General features: G+C 48.8%; 1 protein-coding gene across 1 annotated transcript in view; it reads left to right on the top strand.

Annotated features, from left to right (window-relative positions):
• The first annotated feature begins 9,159 nt into the window (after positions 1-9,159).
• The window catches only part of LOC128688382 (DNA-binding protein inhibitor ID-4-like), a 48,091-nt gene continuing 39,950 nt past the window's right edge, over positions 9,160-17,300 (top strand). Inside the window, exon 1 of the mRNA XM_070086775.1 lies at positions 9,160-11,118. Coding sequence (XP_069942876.1) covers positions 10,642-11,118 — 477 coding nt within the window. The 5' untranslated portion in view covers positions 9,160-10,641. The remainder of the gene's footprint in view (positions 11,119-17,300) is intronic.

The raw sequence follows: 17,300 nt of genomic DNA, 5'->3' as shown, positions 1-17,300 counted from the left end.
TAGAGCATCATTCAGCCAGCCTGAGCCAGGCTACTAGAGCATCATTCAGCCAGCCTGAGCCAGGCTACTAGAGCATCATTCAGCCAGCCTGAGCCAGGCTACTAGAGCATCATTCACCTAGCCTGAGCCAGGCTACTAGAGCATCATTCACCTAGCCTGAGCCAGGCTACGAGAGCATCATTCACCTAGCCTGAGCCAGGCTACGAGAGCATCATTCACCTAGCCTGAGCCAGGCTACTAGAGCATCATTCACCTAGCCTGAGCCAGGCTACTAGAGCATCATTCACCTAGCCTGAGCCAGGCTACGAGAGCATCATTCACCTAGCCTGAGCCAGGCTACTAGAGCATCATTCACCTAGCCTGAGCCAGGCTACTAGAGCATCATTCACCTAGCCTGAGCCAGGCTACTAGAGCATCATTCACCTAGCCTGAGCCAGGCTACGAGAGCATCATTCACCTAGCCTGAGCCAGGCTACTAGAGCATCATTCACCTAGCCTGAGCCAGGCTACTAGAGCATCATTCACCTAGCCTGAGCCAGGCTACGAGAGCATCATTCACCTAGCCTGACCCAGGCTACGAGAGCATCATTCAGCCAGCCTGACACAGGCTACTAGAGCATCATTCACCTAGCCTGAGCCAGGCTACTAGAGCATCATTCACCTAGCCTGAGCCAGGCTACGAGAGCATCATTCACCTAGCCTGAGCCAGGCTACCAGAGCATCATTCACCTAGCCTGACCCAGGCTACGAGAGCATCATTCAGCCAGCCTGACCCAGGCTACTAGAGCATCATTCACCTAGCCTGAGCCAGGCTACGAGAGCATCATTCACCTAGCCTGACCCAGGCTACGAGAGCATCATTCACCTAGCCTGAGCCAGGCTACTAGAGCATCATTCACCTAGCCTGACCCAGGCTACGAGAGCATCATTCAGCCAGCCTGACCCAGGCTACTAGAGCATCATTCACCTAGCCTGAGCCAGGCTACTAGAGCATCATTCACCTAGCCTGAGCCAGACTACTAGAGCATCATTCACCTAGCCTGAGCCAGGCTACTAGAGCATCATTCACCTAGCCTGAGCCAGACTACTAGAGCATCATTCACCTAGCCTGACCCAGGCTACGAGAGCATCATTCAGCCAGCCTGACCCAGGCTACTAGAGCATCATTCACCTAGCCTGAGCCAGGCTACGAGAGCATCATTCACCTAGCCTGACCCAGGCTACGAGAGCATCATTCACCTAGCCTGAGCCAGGCTACTAGAGCATCATTCACCTAGCCTGACCCAGGCTACGAGAGCATCATTCAGCCAGCCTGACCCAGGCTACTAGAGCATCATTCACCTAGCCTGAGCCAGGCTACTAGAGCATCATTCACCTAGCCTGAGCCAGACTACTAGAGCATCATTCACCTAGCCTGAGCCAGGCTACTAGAGCATCATTCACCTAGCCTGAGCCAGACTACTAGAGCATCATTCACCTAGCCTGACCCAGGCTACGAGAGCATCATTCAGCCAGCCTGACCCAGGCTACTAGAGCATCATTCACCTAGCCTGAGCCAGGCTACGAGAGCATCATTCAGCCAGCCTGACCCAGGCTACTAGAGCATCATTCACCTAGCCTGAGCCAGGCTACGAGAGCATCATTCACCTAGCCTGACCCAGGCTACGAGAGCATCATTCAGCCAGCCTGAGCCAGGCTACTAGAGCATCATTCACCTAACCTGAGCCAGGCTACTAGAGCATCATTCACCTAGCCTGAGCCAGGCTACGAGAGCATCATTCACCTAGCCTGAGCCAGGCTACTAGAGCATCATTCACCTAGCCTGAGCCAGGCTACGAGAGCATCATTCACCTAGCCTGAGCCAGGCTACGAGAGCATCATTCACCTAGCCTGAGCCAGGCTACTAGAGCATCATTCACCTAGCCTGAGCCAGGCTACGAGAGCATCATTCACCTAGCCTGACCCAGGCTACGAGAGCATCATTCACCTAGCCTGAGCCAGGCTACGAGAGCATCATTCACCTAGCCTGAGCCAGGCTACGAGACCATCATTCACCTAGCCTGAGCCAGGCTACTAGAGCATCATTCACCTAGCCTGACCCAGGCTACGAGAGCATCATTCACCTAGCCTGACCCAGGCTACGAGAGCATCATTCAGCCAGCCTGACCCAGGCTACTAGAGCATCATTCACCTAGCCTGAGCCAGGCTACTAGAGCATCATTCACCTAGCCTGAGCCAGACTACGAGAGCATCATTCACCTGGCCTGACCCAGACTACGAGAGCATCATTCACCTAGCCTGACCCAGGCTACTAGAGCATCATTCACCTAGCCTGAGCCAGGCTACGAGAGCATCATTCACCTAGCCTGAGCCAGGCTACCAGAGCATCATTCACCTAGCCTGACCCAGGCTACGAGAGCATCATTCAGCCAGCCTGACCCAGGCTACTAGAGCATCATTCACCTAGCCTGAGCCAGGCTACGAGAGCATCATTCACCTAGCCTGACCCAGGCTACGAGAGCATCATTCAGCCAGCCTGACCCAGGCTACTAGAGCATCATTCACCAAGCCTGAGCCAGGCTACGAGAGCATCATTCACCTAGCCTGACCCAGGCTACGAGAGCATCATTCACCTAGCCTGAGCCAGGCTACGAGAGCATCATTCACCTAGCCTGAGCCAGGCTACTAGAGCATCATTCACCTAGCCTGAGCCAGGCTACTAGAGCATCATTCACCTAGCCTGACCCAGGCTACGAGAGCATCATTCAGCCAGCCTGACCCAGGCTACTAGAGCATCATTCACCTAGCCTGAGCCAGGCTACTAGAGCATCATTCACCTAGCCTGAGCCAGACTACTAGAGCATCATTCACCTAGCCTGACCCAGGCTACGAGAGCATCATTCAGCCAGCCTGACCCAGGCTACTAGAGCATCATTCACCTAGCCTGAGCCAGGCTACTAGAGCATCATTCAGCCAGCCTGACCCAGGCTACTAGAGCATCATTCACCTAGCCTGAGCCAGGCTACGAGAGCATCATTCAGCCAGCCTGACCCAGGCTACTAGAGCATCATTCACCTAGCCTGAGCCAGGCTACGAGAGCATCATTCACCTAGCCTGACCCAGGCTACGAGAGCATCATTCAGCCAGCCTGAGCCAGGCTACTAGAGCATCATTCACCTAACCTGAGCCAGGCTACTAGAGCATCATTCACCTAGCCTGAGCCAGGCTACGAGAGCATCATTCACCTAGCCTGAGCCAGGCTACTAGAGCATCATTCACCTAGCCTGAGCCAGGCTACGAGAGCATCATTCACCTAGCCTGAGCCAGGCTACGAGAGCATCATTCACCTAGCCTGAGCCAGGCTACTAGAGCATCATTCACCTAGCCTGAGCCAGGCTACGAGAGCATCATTCACCTAGCCTGACCCAGGCTACGAGAGCATCATTCACCTAGCCTGAGCCAGGCTACGAGAGCATCATTCACCTAGCCTGAGCCAGGCTACGAGACCATCATTCACCTAGCCTGAGCCAGGCTACTAGAGCATCATTCACCTAGCCTGACCCAGGCTACGAGAGCATCATTCACCTAGCCTGACCCAGGCTACGAGAGCATCATTCAGCCAGCCTGACCCAGGCTACTAGAGCATCATTCACCTAGCCTGAGCCAGGCTACTAGAGCATCATTCACCTAGCCTGAGCCAGACTACGAGAGCATCATTCACCTGGCCTGACCCAGACTACGAGAGCATCATTCACCTAGCCTGACCCAGGCTACTAGAGCATCATTCACCTAGCCTGAGCCAGGCTACGAGAGCATCATTCACCTAGCCTGAGCCAGGCTACCAGAGCATCATTCACCTAGCCTGACCCAGGCTACGAGAGCATCATTCAGCCAGCCTGACCCAGGCTACTAGAGCATCATTCACCTAGCCTGAGCCAGGCTACGAGAGCATCATTCACCTAGCCTGACCCAGGCTACGAGAGCATCATTCAGCCAGCCTGACCCAGGCTACTAGAGCATCATTCACCAAGCCTGAGCCAGGCTACGAGAGCATCATTCACCTAGCCTGACCCAGGCTACGAGAGCATCATTCACCTAGCCTGAGCCAGGCTACGAGAGCATCATTCACCTAGCCTGAGCCAGGCTACTAGAGCATCATTCACCTAGCCTGAGCCAGGCTACTAGAGCATCATTCACCTAGCCTGACCCAGGCTACGAGAGCATCATTCAGCCAGCCTGACCCAGGCTACTAGAGCATCATTCACCTAGCCTGAGCCAGGCTACTAGAGCATCATTCACCTAGCCTGAGCCAGACTACTAGAGCATCATTCACCTAGCCTGACCCAGGCTACGAGAGCATCATTCAGCCAGCCTGACCCAGGCTACTAGAGCATCATTCACCTAGCCTGAGCCAGGCTACTAGAGCATCATTCACCTAGCCTGACCCAGGCTACGAGAGCATCATTCACCTAGCCTGCCCCAGGCTACGAGAGCATCATTCACCTAGCCTGACCCAGGCTACGAGAGCATCATTCACCTAGCCTGAGCCAGGCTACTAGAGCATCATTCACCTAGCCTGAGCCAGGCTACGAGAGCATCATTCACCTAGCCTGAGCCAGGCTACTAGAGCATCATTCACCTAGCCTGAGCCAGGCTACTAGAGCATCATTCACCTAGCCTGAGCCAGGCTACTAGAGCATCATTCACCTAGCCTGAGCCAGGCTACTAGAGCATCATTCACCTAGCCTGAGCCAGGCTACTAGAGCATCATTCACCTAGCCTGACCCAGGCTACTAGAGCATCATTCACCTAGCCTGAGCCAGGCTACTAGAGCATCATTCACCTAGCCTGACCCAGGCTACGAGAGCATCATTCAGCCAGCCTGACCCAGGCTACTAGAGCATCATTCACCTAGCCTGAGCCAGGCTACTAGAGCATCATTCACCTAGCCTGAGCCAGGCTACTAGAGCATCATTCACCTAGCCTGACCCAGGCTACGAGAGCATCATTCAGCCAGCCTGAGCCAGGCTACTAGAGCATCATTCACCTAGCCTGAGCCAGGCTACGAGAGCATCATTCACCTAGCCTGAGCCAGACTACTAGAGCATCATTCACCTAGCCTGACCCAGGCTACTAGAGCATCATTCAGCCAGCCTGACCCAGGCTACTAGAGCATCATTCACCTAGCCTGAACCAGGCTACTAGAGCATCATTCACCTAGCCTGAGCCAGGCTACTAGAGCATCATTCACCTAGCCTGAGCCAGGCTACTAGAGCATCATTCAGCCAGCCTGACCCAGGCTACTAGAGCATCATTCACCTAGCCTGACCCAGGCTACTAGAGCATCATTCAGCCAGCCTGAACCAGGCTACTAGAGCATCATTCATCTAGCCTGAGCCAGGCTACTAGAGCATCATTCACCTAGCCTGACCCAGGCTACTAGAGCATCATTCAGCCAGCCTGAACCAGGCTACTAGAGCATCATTCATCTAGCCTGAGCCAGGCTACTAGAGCATCATTCACCTAGCCTGACCCAGGCTACTAGAGCATCATTCAGCCAGCCTGAACCAGGCTACGAGAGCATCATTCACCTAGCCTGAGCCAGGCTACGAGAGCATCATTCACCTAGCCTGAGCCAGGCTACGAGAGCATCATTCACCTAGCCTGAGCCAGGCTACGAGAGCATCATTCAGTCTGTTCATATTGTAAGTCGCTCGTTAAATGTGCTTATTCAGGTTCATGTTATGGAGCCAGGTGGAGAGCTGCTCAGGCTTCTAACTGCATTCCTATGACATTTCAGTTCATTATTTAACTGCTTCCTCATAATATTTCCGCTGGGACATAGAGAGACGAAGGTTATATCCATTTTCATTGGTGTCCCGTAGCTAGGTTGGTAGCGCAGTTAGCTCACACACTGAGGTCCGTGGTTCGATCTCCGGTACGGGTGTAAACATTAGGACGTGTTTCCTTAAGACACCTGCTGTCCCTGTTCACCTATCAGTAAAATAGGCACCTGGGTGTTAGTGGACTGGTGTGATTCGCATCCTGGGGACAAAAATGTGTGCCCGAAATACTGTATATATAGTAGTATGTCATTGATGTCAGCTAGGCCTGTATACCTTGTACATGTACTTGTAGGAATAATTCATCGTGAGGTTGTTAATAAACGCTGTGCAATTAATTCTTTCCTGTCCCGTAAATCATTCTTGAGTGTGGACAAGGTTGCGCCTCCACACCTTCCCTGGATACCAGCCTGTCTGGTGCCACACTCAACATTATGGTTGGTGCCAGTCTGGATAAGCGGCCCTAGTGACCCCAGCGTCAGCTGCCATGGTCGGTGCCAATCTGAGCAGCAGTCCTGGTGACCCTCACCACCTGCTGCTTGCTGGAGGAGCGACCGTGGACGCCACCTGCCGTGCGTCCAGCTGTCGTCAGGGAAACTGAGCTAATATAAAAATCAAGGCCAAGGAAGCCATGTGTGGGTGAAGGAACACAGCTGCTCTCACCCATCCGCTCGAGACCCCTCCCCCACCCGCCCCTTCACACACACACACACACCTTGGTTCATGTGGTCACCTATTTGAAGCTGCAGAGGTTGAGTTTAATCTCCTGGCCCTGCCTCTAGACTACTCAGGAACAGCTGCACTCTCTTCCTGTCTCATGTGCCATAACATTTTTAAAACTGTTTATGAACTTCATACTTTTTCAATCTGATCCATCCACTTCCTGACCACTGAAGAAGTTCTTCCTGACATCCCTGTGACTCATTTGCAGTTCTGTTTTTCATTGTGCTGATGGTTGATCAGGCTCTGATCCACCAGGAGGCCTGGTCTCAGACCGGGCCGCGGGGGCGTTGACCCCCGGAACTCTCTCCAGGTCTCCAGGTAAACTGATTTCGCAAAGGCCTTTTAATGAATCTTTAACTTTTTAAAGAATAAAACCCAGAGAGCGATAGTAAACAGTGAATTCAGAGGCGTCCACAGTGAAAAGTTGTGTTTCTCAAGACACGGTACTTGCTCCACTTCTGTTTCTCGTTATATCCAACATATGTGTAGCACCATAACAACTTTCGCTGACTTACGCCAGCATCTCTATGAGAGTGACGTCCGTCCAAGATGCGGTGAATCTTCAAGCTGATTTATAAATCAAGTCCTCCAGTGGACCTCAGACAACAATATGATGTTCATTGAGGACAGATTTCAGTTGCTCCTCTAAGGAAGAATGGAGCATATAAAGACTTAAATGGAGTACAGTACAGCGACAGTACCATATGCGAGACTTGGGAATAATGATGTCTGAAGGCCTCGTGTTCAAGGATCACAACAGTGTTGCTATAGCTATAGCTATCTCTATGGGGAAGTCGAACAGAATTCTTCCTCCGTGTCGTGAAAGGCAACTAAAATGCCGGGATCAAGGGGATAGTAACCCCTTCTCCTGTATACAATACTAATATTAAAGAGAAACTTGTGTTTTTCTTTTTGGGCCACCCCGCCTTGGTGGGATACGGCCGGTATATATATATATATATATATATATATATATATATATATATATATATATATATATATATATATATATATATATATATATATATATATATATATATATATATATATATATATATATATATATATATATATATATATATATATATATATATTATATTATATATATATATATATATATATATATATATATATATATATATATATATATATATATATATATATATATATATATATATATATATATATATATGCATATGCAAAACAACCACTCTGAAAGAATAGAAATTCCAAGCGCTTTCGTGTGTAGTCACGAATGCGCTTGGAATTTCTCTATTCTTTCAGAGTGGTTGTTTTGCATATTCTGAAATCACCTGTTTACTGTGATCTTATTGCATATATATATATATATATATATATATATATATATATATATATATATATATATATATATATATATATATATATATATATATGTCGTGCCGAATATGTAGAACTGGTCAGTTAGCAAGAACTCATTTAAAATTAAGTCTTTTTTAAATTTTTCTCTTATACGTTCAAAGATATATTTTTTTCATTAATGTTAATGTAAAGAATTTTAATTTTGCTCCAAAAGAATCTTAGAAAACTTACCTAACCTTATTATAACAAGAACAATTTATTTTAGCCTAACCTAACTAAATATAATTTAGATTTGTTTACAATAATTTAATACTAAACAAACACAGTGAAATATATTTTTTTCGTTAGGCTCAGAATGATTTTGGCGAAATTATTGCATACACAAATTTTCGCTTGTCTTGTATGGCAAGATGAGCGTTGCTATTTAAGCCAAGATCGCAAGTTCTACCTATTCGGTACGACATATATATACACACACACATTATATATATATATATATATATATATATATATAATATATATATAATATATATATATATATATATATATATATATATATATATATATATATATATATATATATATATATATATATAATATATATATCATTTACCAAACTGCAGCAGGTCAGGACTCGACCCTACGAACCTTATACCGCCTCCAGAGACAGCACAATGTACGCATCACCTTACCACTTGAGCCAGCGATCCTACAAGAATCACGCATGCAGCTGAGCTACATGTTTTTCTCGTGATCCGAGGACACTCGTGGCAGTAGTATCTCGTGGATTAATTTCAGCCTCCTCCTGTTTGAATACCCACCTCAACTAGCAATCTATATAGCAATGAAATCACGAAACAAGTGATTTTAATCCTCGAGATACTACTGCCACGAGTGTCCTCGGATCACGAGAAAAGCATGTAGCTCAGCTGTATGCGTGATTCTTGTAGGATCGCTGGCTCAAGTGGTAAGGTGATGCGTACATTGTGCTGTCTCTGGAGGCGGTATAAGGTTCGTAGGGTCGAGTCCTGACCTGCTGCAGTTTGGTAAATATATATATATATATATATATATATATATATATATATATATATATATATATATATATATATATATATATATATATATAGTGTGTGTGTGTGCGCGCGCGCGCGCGTAGTATAACAAACACTGCTGACAGTCCACATTAAAGATGAGGTTTCTTGTACTGACCATTTGTTTATTATCTCAATTAATGCTGACAAATTTGATTATTTCCCAGAATTACCCGAAGTGGAACATTAATTAAATGCTCCACGTGCTGAATGTTCAAGTGACGAAGGGCCGGATGTGCGCCTCTGAGCAACACCTGCATTGAAAATCATTCATGGAACATTTGGCGTCTTCAAGTAGGAGTTGGGTGAGCCGGGAACCACGTGTGGGCCAGCTGGCGCCCACGTCCACACGTCTTGCTACACCCCACCTCATTGGTCCGCTCAGTTACCGCCCCCACCATGACATCATACCTTATTACGGCCGCGCTCATTGGTCCTTTCAGTCACCACCCCCACCACCCTGACGTCCGTGGGAAAGTGACGCTGATTGGTCAATCAACAGACCATAAACAAACGTTTGAAACGAAAACATTTTCATTGCAATTCGCGTAATTTTCTATTTTCGATCACCGGAAAGACTACGCTAACCAAAATGTTCATTAACATCGTTCTTCTACTATGGCAGATAAATAAAACAGTGTTATGCTACAGAATGTGCGCAGAAGAGTCATCTTGCATTAGAAACCTGAAAAACACACGTCTTTTGAACACTTATTTAGAGAAGTGTTTGTGTGTGTGTGTGTGTGTGTGTGTGTGTGTGTGTGTGTGTGTGTGAACCACACCTCTGGTACTGGAGTGTTGTCAGTGTCATAAGAGAGGTAGCAGTGTTGGGAGTCGAACCTACGTCGTGGACAGCTGAGCACTGGTAGCCACGTGCTCTCCTCCACGCTCTTAAAGTCAACACAAGCGGAGGGAGGAGTCAGTTGTGACCAGGAGAGGGAATAGTGAGGACGTAGTCGCTCCAGCAGGAGGCCCCTGAGCTCACTCACTCGGGTTTCGTGCTCACTCAGTGACAGTCATCAAGTAACTAGTACGTTAGTACTTACAAGGCGCTCCTACCTTTACAAAGTATCACTTAGTTGTTGTAAGCTATCACTGTGGCGTACCAGGACAATATCGTGGCCCACCGGGACAATATCGTGGCATACCAGGACAATATCGTGGCCCACCGGGACAATATCGTGGCGTACCAGGACAATATCGTGGCCCACCGGGACAATATCGTGGCGTACCAGGACAATATCGTGGCCCACCGGGACAATATCGTGGCATACCAGGACAATATCGTGGCCCACCGGGACAATATCGTGGCGTACCAGGACAATATCGGGGCCTATCAGGACAATATCGTGGCCCACCAGGAGAATATCGTGGCGTGCCAGGACAACACTGTGGCGTACCAGGACAATATTGTGGAGTTTCAAGACAACACACTAGCTTATCAAACAAACACTGTGGCGTACCAGGACATAAGTCTGGCGTGCCAGGACAACAGAGTGGCGCGCCAGGACAACAGAGTGGCGTGCCAGGACAGCAGAGTGGCGTGCCAGGACAGCAGTTTGGCGCGCCGTACGAACAGTGTGTCGTACCAAGACAGCAGTGTTCCCTATCAGGACAACAGTGTGTCGTACCAGGACAACATGATGGGAACGCCTCACGACGACGTGGGTGCTGTGGGTGGCTTGGGTGGCGTGAGTGGTGTGGGGGAAGGGGGCGGCGGGGCGAGTGAGAGGGGCCGCCGCCCCCAGCGCCACCCCCCCAGCGCTGAGGTGGAAGCTGAGATGAGACTGTACTTGGACAAGCTGAGAGAGATCGTCCCGCACATCCCTAAGAACCGCAAGGTGACTAGACTTGAGCTAATTCAACACGTCATCGACTACATCTGCGACCTCCAGCACGCTCTCGAGGACCACCCTGGCCTCAAGGACGACCCCGCCGCTGCCAGGTTCCTCACCCCACCCACCTCCCCGCACCACCTGCACCACCTGGCAGGTGCACACCACCACCCCCTGCCCAGCCCTGCCTCACCTCACCACCTCTCACCTCTCTCTGCCCTGGCTGCCACCAGACAACCTCTGGGGGTGATATCTACTACTAACATACTACAAACTGCAGCGGTGAGTGCCTCTCTCACTCTCTCTCTCTCTCTCTCTCTCTCTCTCTCTCTCTCTCTCTCTCTCTCTCTCTCTCTCTCTCTCTCTCTCTATTATGCAAAATAGGAATGTAAACAAGAGTTGATGTCAGGCTGTATATACAATTGTACTATGCCTCACAGAAATAAATATAAGTACTGTGTGGCACTATGTGCCGCTGGGTGACACTGTGTGGCAATGTGTGGTACTATGTGGCATTGATAATAGTGTGGCAGTGGCAGCCAGGCCAACACTGTGTTCGATCTGCAGTCATGATCTGTCATCCTTAGTGTGAGGCACGCCCCTCCCCCACCACCCCTCACACCTCAACACTAACACACTTTACCTCCCCTCACACACACACACCCCTCACCTCTCACACACCTCACACACCTCACCCCTCACTCCCTCACACACCTCACCCCCTCACACACCTCACCCCCTCACACACCTCACCCCCTCACACCCGTCACCCCCGCACACCTCACCCCCCTCACACCTCACCCCCTCACACACCTCACCCCCTCACACACCTAACCCCCCTCACACACCTCACCCCGTCACACACCATAAACCTAACCCCTCTTTCACCATACACTTCATCCCTCACACACCACAAGCCTTCTTTAAGGGTGAGATGAAACGCTCTTGATCTAAAGAACTGGAGTTAAACTTGATCTAACTTTTCTACCACCAATTCCACGACATACATACTGTATCGAGCATACGGGTTTACCGTGAAGTATCTGAGGGTGAGGAATGTGTGTGTGTGGGAGGAGGTGTGTGTGTGTGTGTGTCGTGTGGGGTTCGGTAGGAGATTGATGGATAAGGTAAACTCACTTGTTGGATGGTAACGCTATATTGTCAGACTGTGGTAATGGGAGATGGAGCCCAGCCTGCCGTGTTCTGCCTTCTTTTATGCCTATGCGTCGAGTGAGAAGGAGGCAGCTCGTCTCACTGACTCATGTTGTATCCCGTGACGTCATACAGTCACAGGCCTAGGGAGCTTCGTGTGGGGTTCGGTAGGAGATTGATGGATAAGGTAAACTCATTTGTTGGATGGTAACGCTATATTGTCAGACTGTGGTAATGGGAGATGGAGCCCAGCCTGCCGTGTTCTGCCTTCTTCTATGCCTATGCGTCGAGTGAGAAGGAGGCATCTCGTCTCACTGACTCATGCTGTATCCCGTGACGTCATACAGTCACAGGCCTAGGGAGCTTCTATATAAAGCACATGGATGGTACTATGATACTCAACTAATCTATACATACAACACATGTAAAGGAGGATCAGCAACTATGCTGACATGTGTGTGGGAGGAGGAGGTGTGTGTGTATGTGTGTGTGTGTGGGAGGGGAAGGTGTGTATGTGTGTGGGAGGAGGTGTGTGTGTGTGTGGGAGGGGGAAGTGTGTATGTGTGTGGGACGAGGAGGTGTGTGTGTGGGAGGGGCAGGAGTGTGTGTGTGTGTGGGAGGGGGAGGTATGTATGTGTGTGAGAGGGGGAGGTGTATGTGTGTGGGAGGGGGAGGTATGTATGTGGGGTGCGTGTATGTGTGTGTGTTAGTTAGCGGTTGTCAAAGACACCTGTCGTTAGACACTTGGCTTGTTTTGGGTGCGTGTGTTAATTACCAGTTCTCAAAGGTACCTTGTCGTACCTGTTCTTAATACTGTGTATGGCGTCTGCCTTCGTCATTCCACACAGGTGGCAGCAAAGCACTCGCAACAAAACTGTGGACTAATGGCTCTGTCTCTCTCTTCATACATTATCAAAATCTTTTAGAGGGTCTGAAGAAGCAAGTTTTCCAATCAAATGGACTGACAACAGTTGCACAAGCCAGGGTAGCATGGGTTTAGAGCAGGTCGCTCCTTCCTGTCAACATTGCTTGACCATTATGACATGGATACGAGATTGGTATACAGTACCGACAGCATTACCTTATATTTTGTATATAATTCTACTGTCTTCCAGTTATGTCCTTGAATTTGTATTGATAAAGCCACTGGATGGCGAAACGTCTACAGTAAAGATATCCAGATGTTGTACATGTCTAATTTTCATCATATGGACATATTGAAAGACAAATGTAGTGTACGTATACTTTGCTAAAGCCATCAGCAAGTGAGGTCATAGTGAGACTGTACTGTAGTGGGTTCGCCGGTCTTGTCCCGGTCCGGGTCTTTTCTAGATGGTGACCCGGCGAATAGTGAGACAGCTCACAAAATGCTTGTTAAAGGAATAACTCGAAAAGTGGCAGATGGCTATTTAATTTCTTAACAAATAAAACCCAAAAAGTAGTGGTAAACAGAGTGAAGTCGGGATCTGCCACAGTAAAAATCTCAGCGCGGTATTCACCGCTGTTCTCTGTCTCATTGTTATTTTCGACATAGGCAGAGGCAGACGATACCAAAACCTGTTTGACAGCAGTATCCATCGAGGACGTACCTTTAAACTGATATAAATCAAGTCTTCCAGTGGGTCACTGACAACAATATCTATTATTCTGCTACAGTAAAATTGAGGAACGAAAAAAAAATTAAACGAAAGAGATCTCTGAGTGATAATGTCTGAGGATCTCACGCTGAAGGATCGCAACAATGTTACTCTTGCAGTGGCAAGGAAAATGATTGTGTGGATAACTAAAACATTCAGAACAAGAAATACCGAGCCAGTGATTATTTTTTTCAGGTCACTTGTTCTCTCTAAACCAGAATATTTTTGTATACTACCCATTCCCTTCAAGGCAGGAGAAACTACAGAACTGGTAAACATTAAGAGAACCTTCACTACACAAGTAACCCGCACGTAGGAGACTGGAACTTATGACGACTTTCACTGCTCGTACAAATTTAGTCTAGAAGCTGAAGTACTGAAGACGCCTGAACTCCTTTAGAAAGTATGCGAGAAAGGTACATTAAAATTTACATTTGTAAAATTCCGAAGGGGTTCTGGCCTACACCTGCACACTGAAATCCCTCCCTATGAAAGCAAAAGCTTGGCAGCTGGTGCTGCCTTCGTGTATAATTACCAACAGCTCGCTGGCCATCTTCAAGAAGGAACTTCACAAATTCCTTATGTCAGTTCTTGATAAATCAGGCGTATGTTGGACTGCAGGCGGCTGGCACCAAGAGCCTGATCGATCAGGTCAACAATCGGGAGGCCTGGTCCGGGACCAGACCGCAGGGGCGGTGACCCCCAGAAGCGCCTAGAGGTAACCACTTCTTCGTCAAGGTCATTTCATTTCCCTGACCACCCTCCAGGTATACCCTCAAGATGAAGACGATCTTCCAGACATCTCTAACACCATCTGTGTCCCTAACTTCCAACTGATCCTCTCAGTACCTTCTTTCTGCCTTTCAAACAACCTATGTCTGTTCTACCTTATCAATTCCTCCGAGTATTTTTTATGGTGTTATCATGTCTTCCCTGGTTATTGTGTCTTTTAATGTCATCAAGTTCAGTTTCCTTAGCCTCTTCTCATACCCCATACCCTTAGCTCTGGAACTAACCTGGAACTAACTACACTTTTTATAGTATCTTAACGTATTTTATCAGGTGTGGGTTCCATGCTGGTGCTGTGTACCCCAACATTGGCCTGGCACTTATTGTATAACGGGCTATGAATGACTAAGATTCCTGAAGGCTACTATTCAATTTGCCAGGCGAACATTGATTACAAAGGTCATTCATTTATTGCAAGTCTGGCGATACAATTGGCACTAATACTCGCTCCTAGGTCTTCCTGGTCTGCAGTCACTGTCCCCCGAGTCTATACTCCGTCTCTGGTGGTCTGTCCCTTTCTCCAATCTTCATCACCTTGCATTTGCTGGGGTTAAATTCAAGTAACCAATTAACCTGACCATGTTTGTGTCTGTCCACATCTAATTGTAGCACTCCCTGTACGCTGTCTATTTCTGTTCTCATTAATTGTACATCAACAACAGAGATACATCGGTGTGTATATGTGTGTGTGTGTACTCACCTAATTGTAGTTGCAGGGGTCAATACTAAGCTCCTGGCCCCGCCTCTTCACTGAACGTTACTAGGTGTGTGTGTGTGTGTGTGTGTGTGTGTGTGTGTGTGTGTGTGTGTGTGTGTGTGTGTGTGAGACAGTACTGACGTGAGCTACCTATAACAGCTGCCGTGGAGGTGGGTGTTATAACATTCCTCACATGTTTGTTCAATACTGCTGTTGCTGCTGTTTTTGCGCCTGCCTCTCTCCTGTTGCTGCTGCTTCTGCGCCTGACTGCTTTTGCTGTTGCTCATGCGCCAGTTTCACTTCTGCTGCTGTTGCTATTGTTGTTGCTGCTACTGCTGTTATTCTTGTTGCTGCAGCTGTTGCTTCTGCTCCTGCTGTTGTTACTACTGCTCTGATTGCAGCTGTTGCTCTGGTGGCGCTGGTGCTGCTGTTGCTGCTGCTGGTGGTTCTGGTGCTGTTGTTGTTGGTACAGCTGCTGGTTTTGATGCTGCTGCTGGTGGTTCTGATGCTGTTGTTGTTGGTACAGCTGCTGGTTCTGGTGCTGCTGCTGGTGGTTCTGGTGCTGTTGTTGTTGGTACAGCTGCTGGTTCTGGTGCTGCTGCTGGTGGTTCTGATGCTGTTGTTGTTGGTACAGCTGCTGGTTCTGGTGCTGCTGCTGGTGGTTCTGATGCTGTTGTTGTTGGTACAGCTGCTGGTTCTGATGCTGCTGCTGGTGGTTCTGATGCTGTTGTTGTTGGTACAGCTGCTGGTTCTGGTGCTGCTGCTGGTGGTTCTGGTGCTGATGCTGTTGTTGCTAGTGCTGGTTCCAGTGGTGCTGTTGCTCCTGGTGGTGGTGGTGCTGTTGCTCCTGGTGGTGGTGGTGCTGTTGCTCCTGGTGGTGGTGGTGCTGTTGCTCCTGGTGGTGGTGGTGCTGTTGCTCCTGGTGGTGGTGGTGCTGTTGCTCCTGGTGGTGGTGGTGCTGTTGTTCCTGGTGGTGGTGGTGCTGTTGCTCCTTGTGGTGGTGGTGCTGTTGCTCCTTTTGGTGGTGGTGCTGTTGCTCCTGATGGTGGTGGTGCTGTTGCTCCTGGTGGTGGTGGTGCTGTTGCTCCTGGTGGTGCTGTTGCTCCTGGTGGTGCTGTTGCTCCTGGTGGCGGTGGTGCTGTTGCTCCTGGTGGTGGTGATGCTGTTGCTCCTGGTGGTGGTGGTGCTGTTGTTCCTGGTGGTGGTGGTGCTGTTGCTCCTGGTGGTGGTGGTGCTGTTGCTCCTGGTGGTGGTGGTGCTGTTGCTCCTGGTGGTGGTGGTGCTGTTGCTCCTGGTGGTGGTGGTGCTGTTGTTCCTGGTGGTGGTGGTGCTGTTGCTCCTTGTGGTGGTGGTGCTGTTGCTCCTTTTGGTGGTGGTGCTGTTGCTCCTGGTGGTGGTGGTGCTGTTGCTCCTGGTGGTGGTGGTGCTGTTGCTCCTGGTGGTGCTGTTGCTCCTGGTGGTGCTGTTGCTCCTGGTGGCGGTGGTGCTGTTGCTCCTGGTGGTGGTGATGCTGTTGCTCCTGGTGGTGGTGGTGCTGTTGTTCCTGGTGGTGGTGGTGCTGTTGCTCCTGGTGGTGGTGGTGCTGTTGCTCCTGGTGATGGTGGTGCTGCTACTCCTGGTGGTGGTGGTGCTGTTGCTCCTGGTGTTGATGGTGCTGCTGCGCGCCTGGCTGCTCCACAGCCGCAATAGAGCCTATCCTCCACCTCCAAGGACGCTACTATCTACGCATTTGTGCTAGTCGTGACTCCCAAATACCTCCGTCACTAAACTCCATATATATATATATATATATATATATATATATATATATATATATATATATATATATATATATATATATATATATATATATATATATATTTATATATATATATATATATATATATATATATATATATATATATATATATATATATATATTTATATATACGTATATATACTGGTGTGGGAGGGAAGGAAGTTGAATGTTACAGTATTGGTATGGCAAGCTGTCCAAATGCCCTGCTGTATGGTCAGGAAATCTACCCACCATCACCTGCCTCGCCGTCAGCTGCCCTGCTGCTGCTACTGCTCACCCAGCCGTCACCCCTTGCCCCGTCCTGCCCATCAGCGGGCAGCACCTGTCACTTCCGTCAGCGCTGCCTGCTGTCTCCTCCCGCATCATAGCCTCCCTCCACACACACACACAC

The sequence above is a fragment of the Cherax quadricarinatus genome, chromosome 19 (assembly GCF_038502225.1).
Source record: "Cherax quadricarinatus isolate ZL_2023a chromosome 19, ASM3850222v1, whole genome shotgun sequence".
Taxonomy (NCBI): Eukaryota; Metazoa; Arthropoda; class Malacostraca; order Decapoda; family Parastacidae; genus Cherax; species Cherax quadricarinatus.
The sequence above is the reverse complement of the archived record's forward strand: the minus strand, read 5'-3'. Positions and strand labels throughout refer to the sequence as shown.